This window comes from Ochotona curzoniae, unplaced genomic scaffold (genome assembly GCF_017591425.1).
Source record: "Ochotona curzoniae isolate NIBS_2020 unplaced genomic scaffold, NIBS_Ocur_1.0 contig_4148, whole genome shotgun sequence".
Taxonomy (NCBI): Eukaryota; Metazoa; Chordata; class Mammalia; order Lagomorpha; family Ochotonidae; genus Ochotona; species Ochotona curzoniae.
In genome coordinates, this window is record NW_024466146.1 from 7,383,419 (window position 1) to 7,409,520 (window position 26,102).

Consider the following 26,102-nt stretch of genomic DNA (forward strand, 5'->3'; position numbering starts at 1 on the left):
TCTACTCACTTATACCCTTCACAAAGAATACTATGAGGAGAGTGAGCTTTAGGAAGCATGCTATCTATGTCCTGGAAGACATCTAGGCAGGAAAGTTTGAGTTCCTGAGCATCCAAAGCATGGTTTGGGAGCAGGGGCGTGAACTCCAGAGTGATACACTCTCTTCCTGGGAAGACTGCTTAGCTCTGGGGATGTGACTACCTCTTCCATAAGACCAGAGAATGGGTTACATTTGCCCTGAAGTGGTACTATGTCTCAGTTCTTCATGACTATGCTGCGGGCAGTGTAGCTGTGGTCAAGGACAGATGGATAAGGGCCCAGGCAAGGTATGGCTAGTACCTCCTATTAAGAAATAGGAATGATTAATGAAAAAAATCTGTCTTGATACTGAAATTCCTGGGAAGATTCCCAGAATGTCCTAAGAATACTATTATAGATTTCTTGGCCTTAATTTATTTACCAGGGATTGACTCATCAAACTGAAATTTTGAGTTATCTGAATTATTTCATGATTTTCTTTAGCTTCAATTATTGTAATAATTCAAGGAAGCATTTTTTGGACTGGATTCCATATACCATATCCTTGCTTTTTCTTGAGAAGTCATACTGTGAAGTCTAAACATAAAATTGTATTTCCTAATTTATTTCAATAATTGGCTATGAAATATGTAGACTTCAAAAATAGTTTTGAGATAATAACTAACGTATGTTACATTTTTCTAGAAGACAGTTTAAAAATAAACTTAAAAATATTTGCTTATGTAGCATAGGTTTTTCAAGTTATTTTTAAAGACTGAGGAATTAGGCACCTGTCGTTGTTGCCAGCTGGTGTGCTGTCACTCTTCCAGTTGCTGGTCTGTTTTGCACCTGCTGCCACTTGAGATATGGACATTTTGCACATGGTAATTTAATATGGTTAGACCTCATGATAGTGTATTAGATGTTATTCCATTGGGGACGAAAGCAGTTTTGTAATATTTTAAGGAAAAACATTAAATATAATCTTGATATTAATAGTCTTATAAATTTTAAGCATTATATTTTTAGTCGAAAAATTTTAAATGTGTATGGAGTTATGGGAGATTTTAGACATACATCCTAAAACAAAAATTAACCCTTTCTGCTTAGACAACCTTTACTTATCTACATGATGACACCTGTAACTTAAAAAATATATGTTTGCCTGGTAAAATAATTAAAGATAAATAAATACTGAGATCTGCACTGCTCAGTGTAATAGTTATGAGTCACATGTGGCTATTTACATTCAAACTTAAATTAGTTCAACACAACATGAAACTCAGTTCTTCAGTAACCAGAGTTCAAGTGATCAGTAGTCACACGTGGCTAGTGGTCATCATATAAGCCAAAGCAGATGCGAATTTCTGTTTTCATGAAAGTTACTCTTGGTTGGTGCTACATGATATTAACAATTCCAAGCCGTGGGCAAATTTCCCCCTAATGATCATGATGCCATACTGCGTTGACCTCAATAGGAGTGATTTTAATTTCCCAACATCATTCTGATTACAAAAGCATAGGTTGAATTTGAAGTATTGGCTACTGGAATTTCAGGTGCTTGATGACCCGAAGCTCCAATTTAGGAAAAGTTGTGTCAGCTTCCAAAATACTTGTGCACAGGGGTACTTTTTAGAAATGTTATACTCCTGTATGCAATCATTATCTTTTTAGGGTATCAGGCAGATTATTTTTATATTCATATCTTCTAAATATTCAACTGTCAACTTCCAGTTTCTCTTGCAGTAAAGGTGATATGGGATAGCATTCCAAAATGATGAGATGAATGTACACTGTAAAGTTTTCTGTAAATTAGTCCCATTTTTGACATGTCTTAAAAAGGCTAAAAGTAAAAATATTTAGGGATGTGGACATGCATGGGGGGTAGAATCATCATAGAGGAGGGAATATTAATAAGCAGGTTCTTGAATACTTGGACAATAATTCTATCCCTGAGAATACTTTTTAAGTAATGGCTGAAAGGTCACTTTAAATTTTATCCTTTGGGATATTTAGAGTAAAGGAATAAGGGTTTGCTAGAATTTTTATAGGCCAAATTGTTAATCTAAGTGGCACAGATCAAATCATGAAGAGAATGGTTCAGATAAATCTGAAGTAAGTTGCCTTCACCTCAGATTGTATTGTTTCTGTTAACATGTTCCTGAACTTATCCAAGTCTCTTTTCCTGTAATATAGGGTTAGCTTCATTATTAAATTTATTAGTGCTGTGCAGACTGCAGTTTTACTCTTTATAATTCACAAATATTGTATAGTTGTAACATAACATTGAAGTTTCAAAAATTATTTTCATTGAGCCAGAAAATTAAAGCACTGTGACCTCAGCATTCCAGACTGACCAAAATTATTTATTGATTGATTTTTTTAAAAGATGTTCATTGACTTCAGGTAGATAATGAGCAGTAGAGCTTGGGTCTGGGGTCGTCAGTGTTGTATTCTCTGTCAGCAGCCGGTTGGTTTGTGTGGTAGAAATACAATTCAGAGAAAAGCTCCAGCTCTATAGCAATTCAGGGAAGCCTTCAATTTTTCAATCTAGAATAGACCCGTTTATATTGTTTTTCTGAAGGATGGTAAACAAATCTGGATTGTTAGTCATGGATCTTATTAAAATAAGGTTCCAGCCAGTCTTCTTACATAATGCTTGTTCTGTAAAAGAAAAAGGGAAATGCATTAGGTGTTTCCAGAAAGAAAACTCAGGGTGGGATCATGTGAGTGCCAAGGAAGAAGCCTAAGATGTATACTGCTCACAAGCTAAGCCGCTTCCTAGCTGCAAGACACGCCTTCCAAGTATTTCAAGAGTTGCAGTAGGGCTTTCTAGAGCAGTAGTTGCTGAAAAATTCTTCGGTTTTTCAAAGACCTTAGGTGCCTGCTTTTATTAGTGTTGTCCCCCAAGTAAGTTAATTAGCTAGTTTCTGGTTTGTTGAGTCTCCACTATATGATTGTGTTACAGTTTAAACGATAGGGTTTAATGGACAGGATTTTACGTTCATACAAAAAGTACTGTTCTGAATATCTCATCTCAAGGAACTGATGTTTTCAGTTAATATAAGTAATGGTAAATGACAAAGCATCTTAGTTATGTTTACAGAATTTTTTTTTTTTTTACCCATAGTCAAAACATTTTGTAAAACTGATATCAACTTAGGAGAAAACTGCAGTATACATTACAAAATCAAACAAAGTTACATTATCTCAGTAGATTAACTAGAATCACTGAGTCTGTGATACGATTTTCTGTGACAAAGCACAAATTCATAAACCTGATGGGTCACTAGATTTGCTTTCTTCTAAAGGAACAACCTTTTGTGAGTTGGGCCTTTCTTCTGGAAGGCTGGCAGCACACAGGTGAACGGCCCTCACAGAAAACCACTGAGATTGGCTGGGAACAGTGGTGATCTTGTAGCAACCTGGACAGTTTACATTTATAAAGCAAGAACTCACACTTTGAATTAGCTGTTTTTTTCTTGGGTTCCTCTTTTCCTCCTTCAAGGAGGGATGGAGTAAGCCTTTGGTCAAAGGCTCATTGGCCGCCTGGGAGCCGGGCATGTCTGACCTGTTGCTCTGGCAACAGCTTGCAAGCACTGAGAGCTTTTGATTTAAAAGGGGGAACAAGTACATACCTGGACACCTCCTTTAGATAGACATGATGTGCTTGACAAAAGCTGGGGGATTAAAACAATCTAGAATTATAAAGTGCAACTTTAATAAAAGAAACACTTAGCAAGTTAGCTTAATACTAATTTCTAGAGATGGCAGTAAAGTTTAGTTTTCTACAGTCCATACAGCCCATACTTATTAATACCAGGTTTCAGACCTTTGTTTAAGCTTTGTAAATTTGATATTGTGAATAAATGTGCATTCTGTAGTTAAACTTTTTAAAAATATAAAGTATATGTAAAATGCAAATATATTTTATTTCAAAGTGTTCCTTGTAGTGGCATACTCTAGACATTGTTTTTTACTTTTCTAAACTAATAATTTATCTTATGATGCTGCCAGAACTTTACACAGATGTATCCTTATCCTAGTACTACAAATATATATATATGAAATGAAGAAATTATTTTAAGAGTTTATCACCCAGTTAAGAGTTGCATATTGATCGAACCTTCATAGTTGATGCAACCATTGGAGTCTTCTTGACCTGCCAGCAGAGTTTCTACTTCCTCCTCCTTCATCTTTTCACCTGATAAAAACAAATTCTTTATTCAGAAAGAAGGCCAGGGAATACTTTCAAAAAACACAGCCAGACGATCAGTCCCATCCTCCTGGAGATTGGATAGTCCTTGACTATCCAAGCTGTATCCTAAAGGAACTATAATGCTTTAGTTATCTCCCCAAAACAAAGTTACTGTCACTGAGGCCAATTGAAACAATCATAAATACTTCTGACTCATTTATTCAGCTTTACCCTCTGCCTATTTTGCTTCTAATATGTCTCTCCTGCCATACTCTTTCCTAGGTATTTTGTCCTATTTAATGCACTGAAATGCATTATTACCCAGGGTGGCCAGAACATGGCGGAGTTCAGCACCCATGACTGTGCCATTGCCTTCCTTGTCAAAGACGCGCAGACCCTCAACAAAGTCTTCATAGCTGCCCTGGTCCTTGTTGTTGGAAATAGCTTGCAGCATGGGGAGAAACTGTTCAAATTCAATCTTCTTGGCATTCATCTCTGGAAGAAATTGCAATTTGGAGAGTTGCTAGTCAGTCTAAAACACCATCTCTGAGTCACAAATTAAGCTTGCAAATTCATTTTGGATCATCTTTTCAGATCTTTATACATCTTAAAATGCAGTTGATAAATTACCATAGTGACAAAAATAAAGCAATATCATCAGCTCTGGTGTCCCAGGGTCCAGATGGATTTTATCCTCAAGGTACCATTTATGACTATGAGATAGCTAGGCATGTTTGTTAACCCCTTTGGGTATTAAGAGTTCATCTTTAACACAAGGCATAGTGTCATTACAAGAATTAAATGAGACAATGCATGCAAAACTGACTAAAATATTTGGGGCAGAATAAAAGAAAAAATTTGGGGGCAGACTGAGTGATTAATATGTATTAACTGCTATTCCATTAATATTTTGGATTTAATATATTCCACAAACACTAGCAAATCAACACAAAGATGTATTGAGACAACAGATCCACTGACATAACATTTAGTGTACATTGGAGTTAGTCCTAAGGTTTTTATAGCCATCAGTTTCTTTAATTTTAAGTATTTTTAAAAAGAAAATTATTTGGAGAGTGAGTGTATCAAATGTTTTCTGATCTTTTGACTTCTGTACAATTTAAAGGCTTGGAGATAATAGACCTGCTTTGTAACAAAGTACATTTGTACTTTGTAACAAAGTACATTTAATTCAGAGCATACGTATAAAGTAGACTATCCAGAAATATTAAAGTGGACAAAATTAAGTGCATCCCAAATCAAATCAAATTAATTGAATAATATTAAAAAGATAAACCTTGAATGTGGAATAAATGGACATTAACTTAGTATGTTTTGGAGATGGATGCTTGGTAAGTTAGAAAATGACATTTAATTTAAAATAGTTTGACTTATAGCTCTCACTGTATCTCATCCTGTCAGCTGCTATCTGTATAATTTAACTATATATAAACTTTCCTCCAAAAAGTGAAATCTGAGGAAAATTCCAGAAGACAGATCTAGAAGTATGATTTTTTTTTTCAAATTGCTTTCTTTTTTGATCAAGAAAGCTTTCATAAATTTTCAATTATCAAAAAAATTTTGTTTTCCTTTTCTCTCCCTTTTTCCTAATGACAAACAGCTCAAGTGTCTACTTGAGGAAACTTCAATTTTGTGTTTTATTTTTTTTGTAAAGAGGGAAATTTTCAGTCAACTATTATACTTTGCCAGTGAGTTATTAGAATTAAAAAAAAAAAAGGTAATTTCTTTATTTCAACCCACTAGCTGGATTTCTGTTTTGAGGGAATGTGTTCTGCAATGTTATCACTTTTGTATATCAGTGATTTGTGTTCCGGGATTTATCTCGGTGATGAATACAGATTTGGTTAGGCTGTTTAAGGTTTTATAATTCTAAGACATCATGTTTTCTTTCTTTTTTTTTTTTACTTAAGATAGTCAAGGTTATTTTAAGGTGGCAACGAAAACAGAGTCATGGGTCAGAGTTTAGGATCAAAGTCTGCAAGTTTGTCAACTGCTTCAAAACATTACATTTTATTTTCACAATTTATGTCATAAAACAGATTTTGCCTGATGTGTCCTTTTGTATTTATTTTATGTTGCTCACAGAATGCATTGTGTGTTAGCCATATGTATGTCTGTCAGAATATCCCTTTGATATGAAGATTTTAAGACTAGGAAAAAATATGTCCCAATTTGGATATTATTTCATTATCCTTTAAATTATGATTATTTGATATGATGATGGTGGCATTACCTTACTTCCTTTTATTAGCATAATACAATGTCATTTCTCAAAGGGAAATTAACTTATGTTAGATGGAAAAGCTGAAATATGAGATGGCTAAGAGTCAAAATTGACTACCATCAGGAACAAACTGAGCTATTATGTGAAATGGATTTCTGGGTCTCTGACAATTTCTCTTTCTCTGTCATGCGTGTGCACACTCACACAGAAGGCACACACCCTTCTGTAGTCAGAAAAACTGGTGAGTTTACCTTCATTGCTAGGATTTCCTAGAACCTTCTTCACCTCTGCATTGGTCGGGTTTGTGCCCAGAGCTCGAAGGACATCGCCAACCTGGCTTAAGGTGATCTTGCTTTCACCTGTTCTGTCAAACAGGAGAAATGCCTCCTTGAATTCTGCAAGAAACAGGAAGCATTAGTGTGTTTATCTTCTTGTGACCTGTAAATTCACTGTAGTGCCATAAGGCATTCGGTTAACACTTTGCTCAGTTTTGTGTATTCTGGCAGCTCTCAAGGCATTATTTTTTCACTGAGATTGTGTTATGTTAGATTAATTAAAACTTCTCAAATGATACAGAGCCTTTTTGTATAACATTTGCACAAATAGAATGTAAATATTTTTATATAGAAAATACTTGAGGTATGAATTTCCTTGGGTCTTCCATTAATTAGCTTTTTTCCCCAGAAATAACTTCTTCATCTGAGAAAAAACACATAAGCAAGAAACCTGTAAGTTCTGTGGTATTATTCAACCTTTCACTGTATAAGTCTTAGAGTCATCTGATAAAATCAATCCAAAGAGACAAATATTTATTTGGATGTATTGATATAATAATCTCTATATTTGATTCTTTTTCAGATAGTATGTAGAACAACATGCTGCTCTATCACATTTAGAAAGTTTAAAATTTCTTTTTAAAATTCACATGGAAACATTATACATATTTATGGTATACCAAACAATGCTTCCATATGTGTATCCATAATGTAATATTTCAATCTGGGTAAGCCTAATGATCTTTTCAAATATTTATTATTTCTTTGTAGTGGGTGGCAAAATTGAAAACTTCATCTATAGCCATCCGTTGTGTAATAGATCACCAGAATTTTTCTTATATAACTATAACTTAATATTCATTGAGTAACACCCTTACCATTTTAGCCTCAGCTTTAGAATTTAAGTATATGTTTTTAATTTTAAAAAGTTGAAGATAGTTGTAGATTCACTCACAGCTGTAAGAAGAAATATAGGAAAAATCTCTTGCATAATCTTAGTTCCTTCCAGTGACAACTTTTGACAAAATCACAGTTTATCATTTCAGTCAGGATATTCAGATTGACAGATTGCATGAACCTCATTAATATTTCCTCAACAACATCCAGAAAACCCACTTGCAGAATTGGTGGAGGTGAAAACATTCTTTTTAGGTTATCAGGTCAAGAGATGTCATATCTTGCTCAGTCATCTACCATATTTTACTATCCCTCCACCTCCTCATCTAAGATGGCATTGAACATTATGTTCACCCTTAGCTATATACCATGATACCTTTCCTCACTAAAATTTGCTCCTCAAATTCTATGTAATTTGAGTAGGACAGATCATTTCCCTAATCTAAAAATCATGCCACAGGCATTATGGAGCCATTAGTTCAATATTATTTTTCATTCTTCCAAGGGACATGTGAAACTGGACTATTCTTGTTACTGGCTCCAGGCTTTCATGCAGTCTGCTCAGAGGGCTCAGAATTACCCTGGGGAGATGCTGATGTAGAAATAGGATTTTATGGGCTGTAATAGAATCACTCTGACATTAACCCTTGTCATGATTTAAAGGCAGAGGCCAGAAAATACTGTTCTTTTCCCTTCAGCTTATTAACCCAAGGCTTACTGACTCTCTTGAAAAGTCTGGAACATGGGCTGGCAAATTACTTCACTGGGTCTGTCTGAAGTTGTTATGTATAAAGTTTGATTGAATAAAGCCCATTCATTTATGTGTTGTTGGTGACTGTTTTCACACCTTGTATAATGGCAATTTTAGAAGCAGATACTAGAGTGACAAGAAGGGAGGCTCCAGAATGGTATTCTTTTTACAGAGACTATACTGCCAGCAAACCCTAACAGATTTACCACTTGCTCCTGTAAGAAAAGACGTATTGACCTTTGGAACATATAGGTAGCCGCCAATTATGGCTCTTCAGCAGTGAACTGTGACTAGTGGAACTGAGAAAATGGTTTTTAAATTTTACTTAGTTTTAATTACTTGAAATTAGAGTAACCACAAGTGGCTGTTGGCTGTTCTATTGATCAACACAGGACTCAGCATATTTACAAAGCTGTAATGTTCTTTTCTCCTCTCTTTCCTTCCATCCTGTGATACATTTAAACAGGTAGCCATGTGAAAGTTCTTTAACAAGAGAGCAGTCTTAAGTGGTCTTCATTTGAGAAATTGTAAATTTTTTATTTAATTTAAAATGCTTACATTTGTTTTCCTGACACAAGAGAAACCCAGCCTGGCATAAAAGTGTTTACTGAATTTATGTGTTTATCTAAAACCTATTTCACATGAGGGAAAATAGGTTTAATGCTCAAGAGTAAGTCCTGTTTCTGCAAGGAGTTTTGTTCTTCTATTGCGTGAGTGGCTCTGAGGATTATAGCAGCTGATAATGCAGCATAATTGTAAGTTTAAAGGATGTTTTCTTAAAAAAATCAAGCAAATTGTAGGAGAATCTACTTTTTTTTCCATTAAAAAATACCTTGCAATACATTCAGATGATTTTTTATTCAGATGATTTTGAGTTATGACTTATCAAACGAAGCTGACTACATGAAGCCATTAGCTATAATGTAGATTCATCGGAATCTGTACTAGAGCAACTATTTTTTTTCTTAATTTATGTCCAGCAATGACATGTATTATCCTGAAAGAGGCTGAAGAATATGTACTCCTTTAAGTAGAGAATGGAGTTTTCATTACCCACCTTAATTCTTTGTATTTTATACATAATAATATAAATTACGTACATACATTAATTGTAAAGTGTTTGGCATCTTCTAGCTACAATTTTTTATGTGAGAAGTTTCCAACCAATTCAATACCAGATTTTGATTCTATTACTAATTATTTGGAGCCTTTAATTAAGTCCCATTGCCTCTTTGAGAGTCAGTCCTGCATCTCCATGGAGAGTTGGATCAGGATACAGTTAACATGCCTTCCACAGTTGTACGAAACATTAATCCTTCTTCTTTATATCTGAACTAATTTTAATTCTATAACTCTGTATAGCCCTCATTGGAATTATGTAGATTTGTTAATTTGGCAGTTTTGTAATCAATTTTATTTTCCAAATTGAACAATTCAGACTTGTCAAGTCTCACTTTAGAAATTTGGTTATCAAATTATTATCTAAAGTCTATATCCCTTTTTGGATTTGCATATCAAATTACTATCTAAAGCATCTATTTTTGGATATGTTATATATGCAATACTGTATATTTTGTGAATATATTATTATTTGCAGATTATATAAATTATATTGGCTTTATAATATTAATATAATTTATATCGTGTTATATCCTAATAATTATATATTAGCCATATATTTTATTTATTCATTCTATATGCATTATATACTGATAATTATATATTTGTATGCTTAATAGCATCACTTATACATTTTATAAATACATATATTAATCATATACAATATATCCATAAAATTTATATTCAATTACATATGACAAAATATATGTGTACTATATGTACCTCTCTTCTGTTGCATCAGACTTAATTTATTCAGCAGTCAATGAATTTAAGGACTTACTTTCTGGCATTTATCTTTTGTTTGGTTTAAGTTTTGACTGCTTGTTATAAGTAAGGCTTCAGATTGAGCTAATTTATATTTAGAGTCATTGAGACCAATTTATATTTAGAGTCACAACACCAGTGGGGATAATTAGAAAGAGCTAAGCTCCTCCCAGGGGAGTTGGTTTTCACACATACCATTTTTATGAGAGTGCATGTATTAACCACTTGAACTTTTAAACTTACCATCCTGCTGTTCCTTAGAGAACTCGATCTGTTAAGAAAGAAATTTTACACAAGAATATTTTAACTAGGCAAAAATGTCCTAATTTTAAAGTGTATCCAGCTCATTCCCTGAGTTATCTTCAAAGTACGCTCCAAAAATCAGCCTACTTTTCAGAGTTCAGGAATAGCTTCGACACTAACAGGTTGAGCCACAAAATAACATGCCGTCAAATTAAGTGATATTTCAGAAGAAGGCAGTGCCCTGCCTTCCTCTGCGGTAGAGAAGCTCAATTCACTTACCAGCAATCTGGTCAGCACTGAAGGACTGTGGTGGTGAGAAAGAAAAAGAAACAAACAACTAGTACTTTTTCAAATGCATTGACAGAAGTGCTCTCTGCTCTGACAATCCTTAGGAAGCCATGTGGATCTCATAGCATGGGAAGATTGAATATGTTTGAATCTAGAAACATAAAAAAGCTATTGCAAAATATAATTAAGGAATGTCTTTCTGAATCTTCATTAATGAATGAATGATTCAATAACTGCTAAATCAAATACTTTATAAAATAATAGAATTATCCGTGGCATATTTAAGATGTGTCTAATAAGATAGATTGTATTAAAAAGTATTGTTATGATGCATTAAAATACCACTTCAAGTCTACTTTTTATCCAATCCATTTTTATATTAGCATTTAACACCCAGCGCATCAAGAACAGCTTCCTTGACTGTATTTTAAAGTGCAATTTTTCATAATAGTTGTAAGATTTTAAAAAATAAATTAGAAAAATATAAGCCTGATGTAATATGGCAAAATATAATGTTCTACCCTTGGAGTAACTTGCATTTTCCAATTGGCATAACAGCACTAAACCATATCTATACTCAATATACTCATCTATACTCAATAGACTTGTCCAAAGGAAGAATAAGTAGAATGTAAAGATTCTACTAAATTTATTCTCTCCTTAGTTCTGTTGCTTGTCTATGTTCTTTCTCAGTTAACTCAGATCCACTGTCTATGCCCTTGCATAAATGACAAACAGCTTTCTCATAGGACGCACCATGATGGAGCTGCCGGGCTGGGAAACAGCGGCGAAAGTGAAGAGTGAGCTGAGGGCTGCTGCAATCCCTGAGTGGAGTCCCCTCGCTAAGGCTTCCTTTTATTTCTGGGCAATCTGAGCTCATCACTGGCATCTGATTTCAGAAGGAAGTTGCCACTCCCCTTGGAGAGTCCTTTAGCTTTCTTAGGGCAAAGGGAAAGAGGGATCTGTACCCTGAGGTCTATTTTTAGGAAACCAGTCCCCAAGAGTGAACAGCCATAGTGAGTGTGAGGCGTGTCAGTACTTTTATGGTCATTGTCTCCAAGTTTGTTGGTTGAAGCATCTACCTTTAAGAAGGGTATGTTTGCTTGGAGATAGAGAAACTCAGAATATCTCTGAAGACTCCAGCTGACCCTCTCCCTTGGTGAATTCTGTACTCTGCAAATTTCTGGTCAGCAAGTTTTGGTATTAATGAATCTTGGATGGGGCCGGTTTGGGGTTTCAAATAGCAGCTACCATAGAAGGAGCATCCTCTGCAGTTCTTGTCTGTTAAGGTAAAGTTCAGTGGCCTTAAGAAGGCTTTGCACATTCTGTTTGTTCCTTAAGGGGCCCCCAAGTGACAGTCAGTGCAGTCAGGACTTCATAAATCCAAATAAAGGCCACTCTTTTGCAAGTTGTGTTTTCAGGGGTCTAAGCCAGGAATGGTTTGATCTCCCCTTTTTTCTTTTTACACTTATCTCTTGGTTTCCTGACACTGAGTTTAAGTATTTATTTTTCACCTTGTGTGTCATCTTTATAGTAATTAAATGACCATATTTTGTGAAGTTCTTCTAAGTAGGAAAGCTGGTAGACCATTATGCATAAATCTCTTCTCATTTTATACTTACTCTTTCTAAAATGGTACACAAATTCTTACCAGAACGTGTTGCTTCTGTTTGTTTTGTCCAACTCTCAATGGCTTAATTTCTAGACTGAGACCCAAAGGAACCCAACAGAGGGGCTCTGGAATATATAATTGTACATCGAAATTTAAAAATTCTCTGAAGAATTGGCCAACAATGGGTTTTCCTGGTAGTTTACCTGAAATTAAGAAACAATGCCACTCCTCAAATGGAAAATGTGGTACTGGAAAATATTACTGCTAGGGTACCCATTAAGGTTCAGACATGTTGATCTGTTTTGTGCATATTTAAATCAGCTCCTAGGCATAGAGGATGTTCACTGTCTGGAGTACTACTTCAGTAACTGTTAGTAAGGGAATGATCAGTAAAAGCATGAGGTTTTCCCTGCTAGAAAGATACGCTGTAAAGAAAAGAAGAGACAAATACTTCTTAGCTTCTCTTCAGACTATTTTGAAAGAACTTAATGTCTAAACTCATATTACTTTTGGCTCAAATGTTATTAAGCAATCAAAAAGCCATATGCTCTTGTACCAAATTGAGCACTGGAAGTATTATTGTTAAGTGACTAGTACCCACCTTATTGTACCTTCATAAGTAAACTGATACTTTGATGTCATTGTAAAAAAAAAGAATTGAATGAAAAAATTAAATATCTTGTTAGTTTTTAAATTTTTCAAAAATTTTGAATCATTATGGAAAAATAGGAGAGAATGACAAAAGTAGAAATTTTTAGCCATTCACAATCATGTAATTTGAAATCTTTTAAAGTGCAAATTAAGGTCTTTTGAGCCGAACACATTTTCTTTGTGCTGTTTTTAAGGGTTGTAATCATGTCATTAAATTTGACTTGCCCTATGAAGCTAATATCTGTAGCAGAGCTAATAACTGTAAAATTGACCACTGAAGTTGCTGTACTTGGTAGACATACTTATCAATTTCGTGCTTCATACTTTTTTCCAGGTAGAAAAATGAATTCTTTTATACCATATAAAATATGGTTAATTGAATAAAATCTGTTGAGTAAAGTGACATTCCTAGACACTTGGATATCATGTTATGATTATGATTATTTAAAAAAGGAACAATAAATTACAGGCAATTATCAAACTGTTTAACCCTAGCCTTTCTCTCTGTATGTCACATGGAGAATGAGAGTTCAGTTTCTTTGAATCATCTGAGAGTTGAAAAGAGATTTGAACATGTTCTCTGAAAATTATACAGAAGTCTTAAAACATAGCCTTGTCTAGAGGATAAACTGTAGTTTAAAAGGTAGAAGATCTAGATTTTCATAGTGTATGTGGGAATGTAGTTTAAACTCAGGTACACTTTTGTAAATGATGGAGCCTCTCTTTTTTTCTTAGTGTGATAATAATGAAACGGTTAGCCCTTTGACTAAAGCACTGATATGAATACATACTGTTCAGCTGATTTTGATCTGTTTTTATTATGTAATAACTTATCTTAAATGATTGATTTAAGTCTTTTATGTTTGGCATGCTCTCTTTTCATTTTTGTTGTTAGAAAATAAATATACTTCAGAGCCTTAATAAAACCTCTTCCTCTTGAAAGAACCTTTTCTATTTCCTACTTAGCTACTTTAACCTACTGTAGGTTCTTTGATCTTCTTAATTTAACCTTATGAAAATTTTAAGCCATTCTTAAAACTCATGCATTCATGATGTGGACCTAAGCGTGAGCTTGTCCTTACCTCTCCCTCGTAAAGCTGTGCCCCTACCTTGCTTTTATGTTTTATGACAAAATTTCACATCATATCTTGTCTATGTGAGATGCTCAGTAGGCTTCCATTGAATGAAAACCATTATATATTCCTGTGCTATATACACATATACTGTATGTACACACACACACACACACACACAGCTTCTCGGGTAGACATAAGTACCTCCTATAGAATACTTTATCTGTTATCAAAGAACCTTCCTTCTAAAGTAGAGACATGCCTATTCACCATGAATTTCGCATCTCTTATACTTAGAACAGCCCATTACCTAGTAGGCACATTTGTTTTGAATTACTGAGGTGTGCACCTTTATATTTAATACCTGCCTTAGACTTTAAGTAATGTTTATACATTGGACTCCTAATTTCTCACCTGTCCATTTTTAAACCTTTAAATAATTTACATTCTTTTCTTAGATTAAGATAGCTACATTCCACACCTTTGTGGTTCATGTACTGATATGGTGGTGTTGGATTTTAGGTAGGTTATAATCTATAAGCTACTATTACTAAAAAGAAATTTTTTATGTTTATAGATTCTTTTTTTTTATTGTTGCTTACATTGTATTATGTAGTACAGTTTTAAGATTCTTTTTAACTTCAAGAGATATCTTTATAATAATTGTGAGAAATGGTTAACTCAAGATAAGGAAATGTTTGGAAATTAAAAGATTTATAGGAAAAAATTCAAAGAATCAAAACATTCTGAAATTAGTACTTGTTAAATTTTAGCAAAAGAAAATATATAATTGAAGATGGTGCAGGTAAAACGTAGGAAAATGATCTAGGAATGCACATAGACAACAATCTTCAAAGAATCTCATAATTTCCTCAGGATACAGTGAGGATGTAAGTGAGCTTTATCTGACACAAACCAGTTTTCCATTACAAGAACGTTGCTATATGTTCTCTGATATATTGCTTGCCAAAGAGACTAAAGACCTGTATGGCTTTCACTCTTTGGAAAATCTCAACTTAATTTGTCCTATTTCACAGAATTTCCAAGACTTGCTGTAGAAGACCAGCAAAAGTACCATTTTGGAACTCAGAATTTTGTGCTTCAGAATAATTTATTTGTCATGAGAGATAAATGTTTTCCCATGCATTTTTGACCTCAACAAAAGATTTATTGAGATTGTTACTGTAAAATAGTACAAAGAGGAAATGAAGAACATTGAGTTTATGTTACTAGCACAGGTTATTTGTAACAGAAAAATATTTTTGTTTGGATCAGCAAAATTGATCTGGATGGAATGAAAAGTACATAATTTTATGCTCAGGTGAGTTCTCATACAAATAGTCCCATAGAAACATAGGTTGATGATAATTGGCTAGAAAATGTAGTGTATTTATCATACAGGAATGCTACAAAGCCATAAAAAAGGAAATTTCATCTTTTGCAACTAAATAGTTGCAATTGGAAACCGTTATACTTAGTGATACAAACCACTCCCTTAAAGACAAATATTGTATGATTTCCCTTATATGTAATAACTAATCTAAAGAAAGCAAGAAATAGTATATATATATATAGTATACATATATATACAATAGTATACATATATGTATATGAAAGAGATTGACATTTTGTGATATAATGATTTGTCTAGTCTTAGCTTATACTCCTGAGTTACAGTAGGCTGTTTTTTTTCTACTTGCTATGTGTTGATATTACAGGGGTAAGCCTGTGATTGCTAAGTGAACTGAGAATAGGAAGCTGTAAAAATTAGGGGGAACAAAAGAAGGCAGGTGGGTGGGGAATCCAGGCAGGAAGGAGGGTAGGGTAGGAGATATTACTATGTTCCTAAATCAGTGTCATGAAATATGTCAAATCTGTTCCCTTGTTAGAAATAAAAAAGTGAAAAAAACCCAAATATGAGTTATTAAGCAAACAAAATTGAAACCTGAAAGAACGAACATATGTCTAATCTAAGTGAATTTTGATAAAATTTTAAAATGCTACCCAACTCCACAGCCTTTCAGTGTTCTTGTGATTACTTGATGAATACATTTAACATTTCTTGAGAATTGTACTTCCTTTCATGCATTTGCTTATAATTTCTTACAGACTTTATTCTTCTTCCTTCCAGCATACTTTTTTGTTTTACAATTGTCAACATTACTAAAATTCTTTGTATGTGTTTTAAGCAAATTATAATGATCTGCTTTTCCTTACCAGTTTGGAGTATGAGTTCCTTTTTGTGCAATGAGAATACATGAGTATTGGCATTGCCATTCTGGAACCGTCAAGTCTTTTGATGCAGTAGAATGGGAACTGAGTATCTTGTTCTGTGTCTCTTATGGCAAAGTATGCCCTTTTTGGCTAACTTATCTCAGTATGATCTCTGTAATCCAAAAAATTACATTGCATGATTTCTGAGTTTACTTATTATCTTATTATTCTATATTTTTTTCCCTGAAATTTTCTTCCAGTGGAGAGTAGAATCTACCACATAGACTTCAGCTTTTTTTTTTTAAATGAAAAAGGCAGGATACCTAAAAATTCAGGTAGATAACTTCATTCTGTAGTTTATATATACAAACAACATATAATTTCATAATGCCATTTTTCAGACAGTTGGAATTCTTGTAAGTAGGAGACAATATGCTATTGAGCACTTAAAGAACATTTGTGGCTCACTATCATTAATTTATGTCCAGAATTTTCAGGATTTATCATATACATAATTTAAACTTTAACTAGAATAATTGAAAACACTACTACTTTTATATCATAGTTTCTACCCTCCAAATTCTGGTTTCAGATGATGAACTGTAGAGGCTGGTGTAGAAGCAAACTATATTCATACAAGTATTGCTGTGCGAGGAGAAGCAGAAGAAAGTGTAGTATCAGCAGACTAAATATAATCCTTTCCATAATTCCCATGAGTCAGATGGTGCTTAATACTGCATGATTATGGAACGACTTCTAAAGACAACTTGCCAGGGGGTTCATCTGCAGAACTGAAATGTCAGGAGCTATATTTGGCACTGTCACTTTGTGGTCTCCTTGTCTTGGAAAGATTTCATTACCTTTCAAATTTGAGAGTTCTAATACCTGTGAATCGCTGAAAGTATCTCTTCCTTTCCAAACTACATTTTATTTTGAAGAGACATTATTCATATAATTCAAAAGACGGTTGCAAAATGCCCACTTTCCACTCTGTCCCACCTGCTTTCTTCTTAAATAGCAGAGGTTTCTAACAAGAAATGCAATATCCAGGTCTAATTACAGCCTCAAATAATTTTTACTTGCTACTGAAATTATTTGTACATTGCAAATAGATTAACATTACAACTGGTTAATATTAAATTTTTGTTAAAACAAACTTGTTCTATTGGAGAAAGATTGAATTTTAAAAGGAGTCCTGAAATTGCGTATCGAAAACTTAGAAACAACTTTAAAATGTTTTCAATCATTTCTTCTAATTTGAAGCTATTTGTGCTATATTTTTTGCTCATGTCCTCTGAACTACCTAAGGATAAAGTTTAATCATATTCAATGTATGGCACTGTATCTTAGCATGCCACTCCAGGGAATACTTGTTGGGAGTCCTGGTTACTTATTTCTTTCCCCTTCTTTTTTCTAGTTACTTATTAGTGAGCAAAACACAGAACTTATACTACTCTCAGGATGTTAGCCTCAAGATGGAATGTTGTTTTTGGTATTTGTGTATGTTTAATTAAGCAAAAATGAAAATTATTTCAAAATTTAATCAGCTTCACTGTACTTAGCAGCATTTGTTTCATGACCATATTCATGATTTGCAGGAAGCTGGACCAAAATGACTAGGTGTCATGGTAAGTTCCTAATTGTTTACTCTCCATCTGTGACAGACAGCACCTAATTTGTCTACAACAGGTGCCAGGATAGAAGAGAGCTGAAGAGAACTGAACCATTTTGAGCTGCCAAGGTCAAAGTCTTGTTGGACTTGCTCCATGTGTGTGCCTGTCTCCCCCTCCCCCTTTTACTGTTTAGTGCAATATAAGAACCTTTATGCCTCATGCCCTTAGAAACAGCGACTTACTCTTCATAAACTTGACTTGTCTTAGGATGCAGTTAACATAGTGGACTCTGCATTTGGCCTACACCTTAGCTACGTCACTTTTACTTGTTATTTCATCAAACTCAAGCACTTAACCTCATTTATGCCCAGTTTCTTTACCTGCAAAATGAGAATAAAAACAATGGAAGTGAAATGTTCTGAGGAGCAACTAAGATAATGTGAGCATACTTCAATATGTTTATGGAAAAGTAGGCTTAATGGATAGGTTTATCTTGGTGCAAAAATTTTTGAAATCTACAAATACTTTCCCCATAATATATTTTTTTCATGAATGCTTTGAGGAGCTATCATATGCCTGAATTGCAAAACTTCTTGGACTAAAATAAGTTTATTTGAACTGCACTTTCTGTGAGTTTTTTGTAGTATGTCTTTAGAGAAACAGTGTAAATGAAAACTGTAGAGCTTTCAAATTCTTTCATAGTGGATGACCTCACTTGATTTTCCCAGTTCTTTTAAGTGAAACTAGGTTTAGATAAGCCATGTTATAAATAAAGGGGGAAATGTATAGATTACCACAAATAATCATAATTATTTGTCTCCATTGACTACCTATCAGTAAATATGTTTGCAAATACTAGATTTCTACTTCAGCACTTAAAAGGTTTAATCCTTCACATTTGTTGCTTTCATACTTATTTCAGATAGAGTTTCTGTCAATGCATTTTTGTTATTACTACCATTTGTAGTATTGCCCACGGTATTTAATCAGACTTGACCAAGTGGTGAATACAGTGAGAATAGGAACTGAAGCAGCACAATGAGATACACAACTGAAAGCTGTAACACCTCACAGCAATTCTGACATATGTGCTGGTTAACACATGCATCATGCAAAAAAGAAATTCACATACACACTGAAGATTTTAAAAATCTAAGCACAGCTCATTCTTTGTTTTTAATATTTCATTTGGTTATACCTTTGGGCAATTAGTATTAATTTTTGTGTTTACATCTAGCATCAAACTCATTGGGGTTTTAATTCCATCTGTTGGGATTCTGTCGGGCAGTGTTTTTTCAGTCTGGGCATGTTGTCAGATCAGTCTGTGGAGACAAAGAACACTCACAACCACCAAGGACAGTAACTTGAATGTTCAAATATCAGCTGTACTTTGTGTTTGAAAAGGGCCCTCTTAGGATATGTGAGGAAAGGACAGTAGACAAACATTCTCTGAGAGAATATAAAAAATTTTGTTGGAACAACTTGCGGAAATATTCTAAACCAGTAACCAAAAAGCTAGAAAATCAGATTGGAAAAATAATTAAGAAGCTGATCAAACTAATTTATGATATTGTTCACAGTATATGTAGAGTCAATTGTGTGACTATTCAGTGTGGTATACTGTAAGATGGAACACAGATATTAATTTGGCAGTTGTTATATTCCACACAAGCATAGATGTATTTAAAGTCCAGCATGACTCCAAGTCTAAAGGATAGCAAGATTTCTGATGTTAGATGATTTGTGAAAGAAACCTTACAATCAGTTCAATTTTGTTCTTTATTGGGCTTTCAGAAAGTTAATAAGCACATAAAGAACTCTATTAATTTCATTAAAGTTCATTTTCTTTGCATGAAAATAGTTTAACTTATATGAGGTGATTTATCTAGAAACATCATTAGGTGATATTAAGCATCATAGTTTGCAGTGTTTCAATGCATATTTTTATTAGCACTGTTACCCACTGGGAAGAAATTAAAATTTTTGAAAGTCTCAAGTTGTACCACATTTTTTGGTTGTGCATTGATTTTACATTGATGAATGAGAATCATTTAGGCCATTTAATTTCCTTTATAAAAATATGTTAGTTTCAATTTTTTTTCTGTTAGGAATAGTCCTTCTGGATGATTGTAATTACTTTTGTTTTTTCAAGAATCGTTCAACTCCGCTTTTGATTGATGTCCATTTCCAGAATTGACCACTTCTGTTGTTCTCCCATGAAATAGTGCAGGTAGGGCACAGCCAACCCTACAGAGGCTCTTCTGGAGGATTTCCTTCCTTTGCTTACTCATACTAGTTCATACTCTGTTAATCCTTGATACAAGAGAAGGATAAAGCTATTTTCAAGAGTTGAAGAAAGCACCACTTCTATGCAGTCTACGACTAAGTAACTGCCTATTCCTGTTTTTAAAAAGTTCTCTTTCATCTTTTCTAGGAGACTTCTCACCTGTCAAATTAAATTTTTATTTATTTACTTATATAGTTCTGTGGGGGAGAAAAATTAATTCCTGTTTTCATTAATGGTATACTTTTTCTTTGTAAATGAAGAAGACATATTGTTTGCAATAAAAAGACATGATATTTTCTTATAAATCACCACAAATATTCAGACAGGAGTATCTCTGACACTTATTCATATCTCCAATGTTACTTTAGTGATTTAAAAAGTAGGAACAGTCAGAATTATTGAAGCAACAATCATCACACTTGTTCAGTAATATAGTCAGTATCTGTGTATAAAGTTACATCAGCCAGGTTTGCTGGGGATGAAGTATTTTTTTTTATATAAACTGTATACATACAATCCTTAAGGTGGAGAAACACTTATTTAAAGATCTGACGTGTGTTTCAAAGATAACTTTATATAACAACAAGCTAAAGATTAAAGATTTCTGATAATCTATTTCTATTTAGAAATGTGAAGTTTGATATTTAACTGAAATACTATATATTATAAATATTTTCTGTATACTTTTATTATGTATGTAAGGATGATCTAATTCAACTTAACAGGTATTTTAAAAACCCTTGATTATGCTAATTTAGTCTAGTAATTTCCATTATCTAAAGGTGATATGATTCAGCTAGTATTTTAGGAATATTTCAAAAAATGCATGATGATAGCAAAATAGCCAATTTTATAGGCTATTTAAAAGGTTCATAGTTGAAAGTAATCTGTGTTAAGTTAGAAAAGTTCAAATTTATTACCTACATAACATGGGGTGTGAGTAAAATGATCACCTCATAAGCAATTCTGCTTATTGGTTTCCATATAAGGCAGAGTTCAGTAGATGAGGATTTTAGCCTGTACGTTGGACCAGTCAGATTCCAGAGAATGAGAATAAGGTTCACATTTAACGGATCACATCATTGAGAGTTAACAGGCACATCCATTCAATCACTTTTCCACAAAGTGGAGACAATCTTTTAGTGATTAAAAAATTTGATTACAGCAAAATGTTGACAGAAAAATCAATCACATTCTCCGTAGTTTAAGATCAGTATGCAAAGCTTAAAGGCATATGCTACATACAAGTCATATAACCAATAAGTGTTACGGTATTGGGGGGATTAGTTTCATTTAGAAGCAACGCACAAAATCATGAATCACATACTGCATATAAACAAACCAGATAATAGTTATGGTCACTGACACCCCTGAGTTCATAACAGTTTTTACACTGAGATCTCATCTATTGCTGCATCCAATTTTACTAAACAAAATTGAAGGGGGAATTAACTTGAATTACAAAACTCTTTCTTCAGATGAAATAAAGCAGCTGTCAAGTAAGTATATCCAGGACAACTGGGTCATCAGCTGTTGTTAAAACTCTGAAGAAGTAGGTGCTAAAACTTGGCCTTTGCATTAGTTTTAAAGTGAGGGACCAGTTTCCAAAGAGATTGTTTATAAGAAAAATGAAAAGCACCGGTTTAAATATTTGTAAATGTAACACCTTTACATTTGTACATTTTCCCCCTAAATCACACTTTATCAATTTAGGAGAAAATGGAACCTAGAGAACAAGCAATATTGCAGGCATAGTTTCCCACATAGGTTACTATATGCCTGATAATTTTTTACTGCAATTGTATGTTAGCTTGTGTTCTTTTAAAAGCCCAATTTCTTTTCTTCAAAGTTCCATGAGTATTGTCACTATCCTCTGAATGAAAAAATAAGCCTCTTTGTCCTGGAGTTCCCTATAGTTGAAAGATGTTTCAGTGACCTAACCATTCACACAGTGAGTTACCTTGATGGCAGAGAGGTCAATTTTTTCTTCTTTGGGCTTGGCTGGGGCAGGTGCAGGTGCTGGGGCAGGGGCTGGGGCAGCAGCAGCAGGCTTCTTCACGTCTTTCTTTGGTGCCATTTTGTTTAAAAGGATGGGTTAAAAAAAAAAAAAAAGGAGGAGTTCCTCTAACAGAACCTGTCAAAATGATTCTTGGAAGAGAAGTGTTGGTTCGGTTGATCCACAGCCCAGTGTCTTGAAGGTAGACCCAGAGTTAAGCGGTATAAGGGCATGCATATATATTTCACTTAGTGCCTAATAGAATCTTGACACATGCGGCTGGATTGGACAGTTCACCAGTCGAGGGGGATGGCATTCCGTCTCAGACTATAAATGGAATCTTTGGGTCAGGGCTTCATCAATTTTTTTTAAGCTCCTTGGGCTTTTTTTTTTTCCCCACCTCCATGTGTAAAGAAGAAAGACACAGGACAAAGCCAGCTTCAGATTCTTTGGTGACGGTAGAGTGACACACTTTTTCTTGGTAGAATTACAGTTCTGCTGAAGTTGTAAATCTTTTCTTCCCCCATGCCTAGGGAACTTTACTGAAGGATTTGGTTTCAACTTGGAATTTTGGCAGGGAGTATCACCAATTTTCATCCAGCTCCTTGCTCCTCCCTCCTTGCCATATTTGCAAGAAAGTGTTGGTCAGCAAAGAGGAGGTAGTGTTTAAAAATAAAAAGCAGACGTATAAGGAAAGCCCATCAAGTCTTAAAGTGGCTTCCCTTCTAGGGATGCACACACTCTAGGTCTCTTTGTGTACTGAAGAAAGCTAATTTAACACTGCTTCCTATGATTTACTATTTTTTTTGTAGAATGCATGGAATAGTAACAGGATGGGAATGATAATAAGATTTACTTTACTGCTATAAAACAACTTCCCTGTTAACAATGTAGCCAAGATGATACTTGCCCTTTTTATTTTCTAAATGGCAAGGAGTCCAACTATTTATCATCTCATCTTTTATCCATATAAGGGAAGCAGGAAGAAGTTTTAGAGATAAGAAGAGAAAATGACTAATTATATATATTATGCAAATTTTTAGTCAGTTGGAAAACTTTTTTTTGCTTGTTTTTTCCTCCTTGTTTTCTTCAGTTTGCTAGGCTAGATCTGTGTGAAGAAGCAGTTGATAATCAATGAATGCTTTATAAATCCCAGAAAATGATGTTTCCATTGTGGTCAGGTATTGCTTGTTACCACTCTCACTTTCATTGATTCAACCTGTGAGATACTTAATTATTGAGTAGTTATTAACTAATGAAAGTAGTTTGAGATTTATTAGCAATAAATTATGTAAGCTTTAATTAATCTGTAATCAGTCTTCTTATAATTCATGTTAGCCTGATGTACTGATCTTTCTTTAAAGGTTTATTTACTTATTTGAAAGGCAGAATTACAGATAGAGAGAAGGAGAGACACAGCGCAAACTTCCATCTACTGGTTCAATCCGCAAACGGCTACAAAGGCTAGAGCTGGGTTGAGCTAAAGCCAGGAGCCAGGTGGTTTCTCAGAGTCTCCCACATGGATGCAAGTGTCCAAGGACTCTGGTCAGCCTCTGCTGCATTACCATACCAGGCACATTATCAAGAAATGTACTTGAAAATGCAGCAGCTAAAACTCTAACTGTTGCCCAAAGGCTTAACTAGGCACAGCACCAGCCCCAATGTACTGATTTTATATTACATGTAAGGTTCAGAAATAAAAGTTTCTATTAGCCTCTTCTCCCATGTTCCCTATGCTAAGGCCCTAATTTAGTTGGAAATATTAATTTCTTAGATATGACAGTCTTAACAATTTGAACACATTTTACACTATGAGTATTGTCTCATTTTAATAATTATGTAATGTTTAAAAATAAATCCATATTTGTAGTAGAAATATTGTTTTCATAAATAGCAGAAATTTGTCTGCCAGTTTGCTTCCATTTGGATTTTCAAAGAATGGAAGAGATTTGGGTTCTCCACAATTATTGAGCAATGGATATTACCTTATTTTAATTTATAGCCTACATTAATATTTCATTCCATGGGCAGAAATCCTTTAAAATCTATGATAAGGTTAAAAAGCAAAGGAATTTTTGTTGTGAGGAAAAACAATTTGGTTTTCCTTGCAGTCAGAAGAGAGATCAAAATGATACCAAATATATTAACCTATGTGATTAGGTTTTATTAATGCACTCATCAAAAATTTGTATCCGTTAGTAATATCAATAATAAAAATGAATAATTTTGATCTTACAGGCTGAAATGGTTGGGGCCAGCATACTGTGGTATATCAGGCTCATCTTTGCTTATAGTGCCAGCATCCCATACAGGTGCTGGTTTGAATCTTGCCTGCTGTATTTGTAATCCATCTTCCTGCAAATGCACCTTGGAAAACAGCAAGGATGGTCCAAGTGCTCCTGTACCAAGGGGAGACCTGGAAGACTAGCTGATTCCCAGCTTCCAACTGGCCCAGCTGCAGGCATTGTGTCCATTATATGGGAAGTGAATCAGTAGAGAGAAGGTCTGTGTGTGTGCGTGTGTGTGTTTCTTCTCTCATGCTCTCTGGAATTCTGACTCAAGTTAAATAAATCTTAAATTAAATGCTAAGAACAAAGAACAAGGACAATTTTGTACTTCATTTTCTATAAGGAAGAATGTTCTCCCTGTATAGCTAAATCCCCTTGTGTAACCAAATATATAATATAACTTTACTAAATTTACAGAATTTTCCTCTTGAAAAGTAGAAATGATGAAGTACCATTGTTATCATTTCAAGGGCACATGTGTTCACTCTGACTTCACTGATGTAATTAACCTTGATCATAACTCAGTCTAATAGTGACAAAAAAAGACGCAAATTGAGGTAGAAGTTCTCAAATTTATCATAGTGATCAGAAGTAAGTAAAGCCTGAGAAGTTCTCAAAGCATAAAGAAGCTCAAGGAAACATATTGAGTATATGGAATGTGATATTCTGGATGGAATCTTGAATAAAACAGACATCAAGTAGAGACCAAGTATTGAGTATCGTCTTTAGTTATTAACAGTCAACAATGACAAGTGTGCCATACTAATAACAGATGTTAACACTAGAAGAACTTAGTATATGTACATGAAACCGCTAGAAAAATCTCATGGTTTATTTTTTGTTGTTAACATGAAAGCATTTTAGAAGAAAAAAAATTAGAAGAAAATCAAGAAAAAAACAAAAGAGACTAATTCAGCCTAAAGCTTCGAAGGAAAGAGATGTGGGAATCTCTTTCCTACTTAATCAGCATTCTTTGTGGTTTTGATCAGGTGTATTAGAGAAGGAATTTAAACTTCTTCACAATTTGTGACACTGAGACCTTTATAAAATTGTTAGTTCCACTGGACACAATACATATATTTCACTTGGTTAGGCATTTCTATTGCGACAGAAATTATATGTGGTGAAAAACTGTAGAGTTTTTCTGAAGCTAATCATAAATAATGTAGTATCATGATCAGAATGAAAAATGGATTTCTATGTGCAGTACCTCCTCCTTTTTATGGGGTGGTGGGACAAGACTTGTTTAAGAGGGGAAAAACGGTAACAGCTGAGGATTTATGTTCTTGGTGACAGCTGACATACTTTGTGCCCAGATTTTCCAAGTTTCCCTCATGCTTCACTGTGCCATGTTTTTTTTAGATACTTACCAAGTGAAACGGAATGGTACTAAAGGTGGCTTGTCATATTCTGTTTTCTCATTCCATTGTGTTTCCTGTTATCAAATGGTCTAGATTGCCATGCAGTAATCTGTTTCTTATGTAACATATGTTGTAAGGATCCCTTCGACTAAGATGAGGTATATATTTTTACTCAGAAATATTGCTGTTGGGAAATGAAGCAAGCAAT

General features: G+C 34.1%; 1 protein-coding gene and 1 pseudogene across 3 annotated transcripts; both read right to left on the minus strand.

The window, feature by feature from the left end:
- Positions 1 to 2,371: 2,371 nt before the first annotated feature.
- Positions 2,372 to 22,484, minus strand: MYL1 (myosin light chain 1). Of its 3 annotated transcripts, none has more exons than XM_040984429.1 (7): positions 22,210 to 22,484; positions 10,512 to 10,539; positions 6,713 to 6,856; positions 4,538 to 4,711; positions 4,145 to 4,222; positions 3,657 to 3,698; positions 2,372 to 2,682 (listed from the first exon to the last, which is right to left on the minus strand). In XM_040984429.1, exons 1-6 carry the CDS (start codon positions 22,324 to 22,326, stop codon positions 3,670 to 3,672), a joined length of 570 nt encoding a protein of 189 aa, XP_040840363.1. In that variant the 5' UTR covers positions 22,327 to 22,484; the 3' UTR covers positions 2,372 to 2,682; positions 3,657 to 3,669. The 3 variants fall into 3 exon arrangements, with proteins under 3 accessions (XP_040840363.1, XP_040840365.1, XP_040840364.1); XM_040984431.1 differs by lacking the exons at positions 10,512 to 10,539; positions 22,210 to 22,484 and adding exons at positions 10,791 to 10,815; positions 11,556 to 11,635; XM_040984430.1 differs by lacking the exons at positions 2,372 to 2,682; positions 3,657 to 3,698; positions 10,512 to 10,539; positions 22,210 to 22,484 and adding exons at positions 10,791 to 10,815; positions 11,556 to 11,610 and having other exon boundaries at positions 4,113 to 4,222.
- On the minus strand, positions 3,308 to 3,582 carry LOC121159376 (annotated as a pseudogene).
- Positions 22,485 to 26,102: the final 3,618 nt, after the last annotated feature.

Coding starts and splice junctions, on each gene's coding strand:
- MYL1 (XM_040984429.1), bottom strand. CDS start 22,326: ATGGCACCAAAGAAAGACGTGAAGAAGCCTGCTGCTGCTGCCCCAGCC. Junction 6,857..10,511: donor CTCTAAGGAACAGCAGGATG/GTAAGTTTAAAA, acceptor TGTTTCTTGCAG/AATTCAAGGAGGCATTTCTC. Junction 4,223..4,537: donor CCATGTTCTGGCCACCCTGG/GTAATAATGCAT, acceptor TGTTTTTATCAG/GTGAAAAGATGAAGGAGGAG.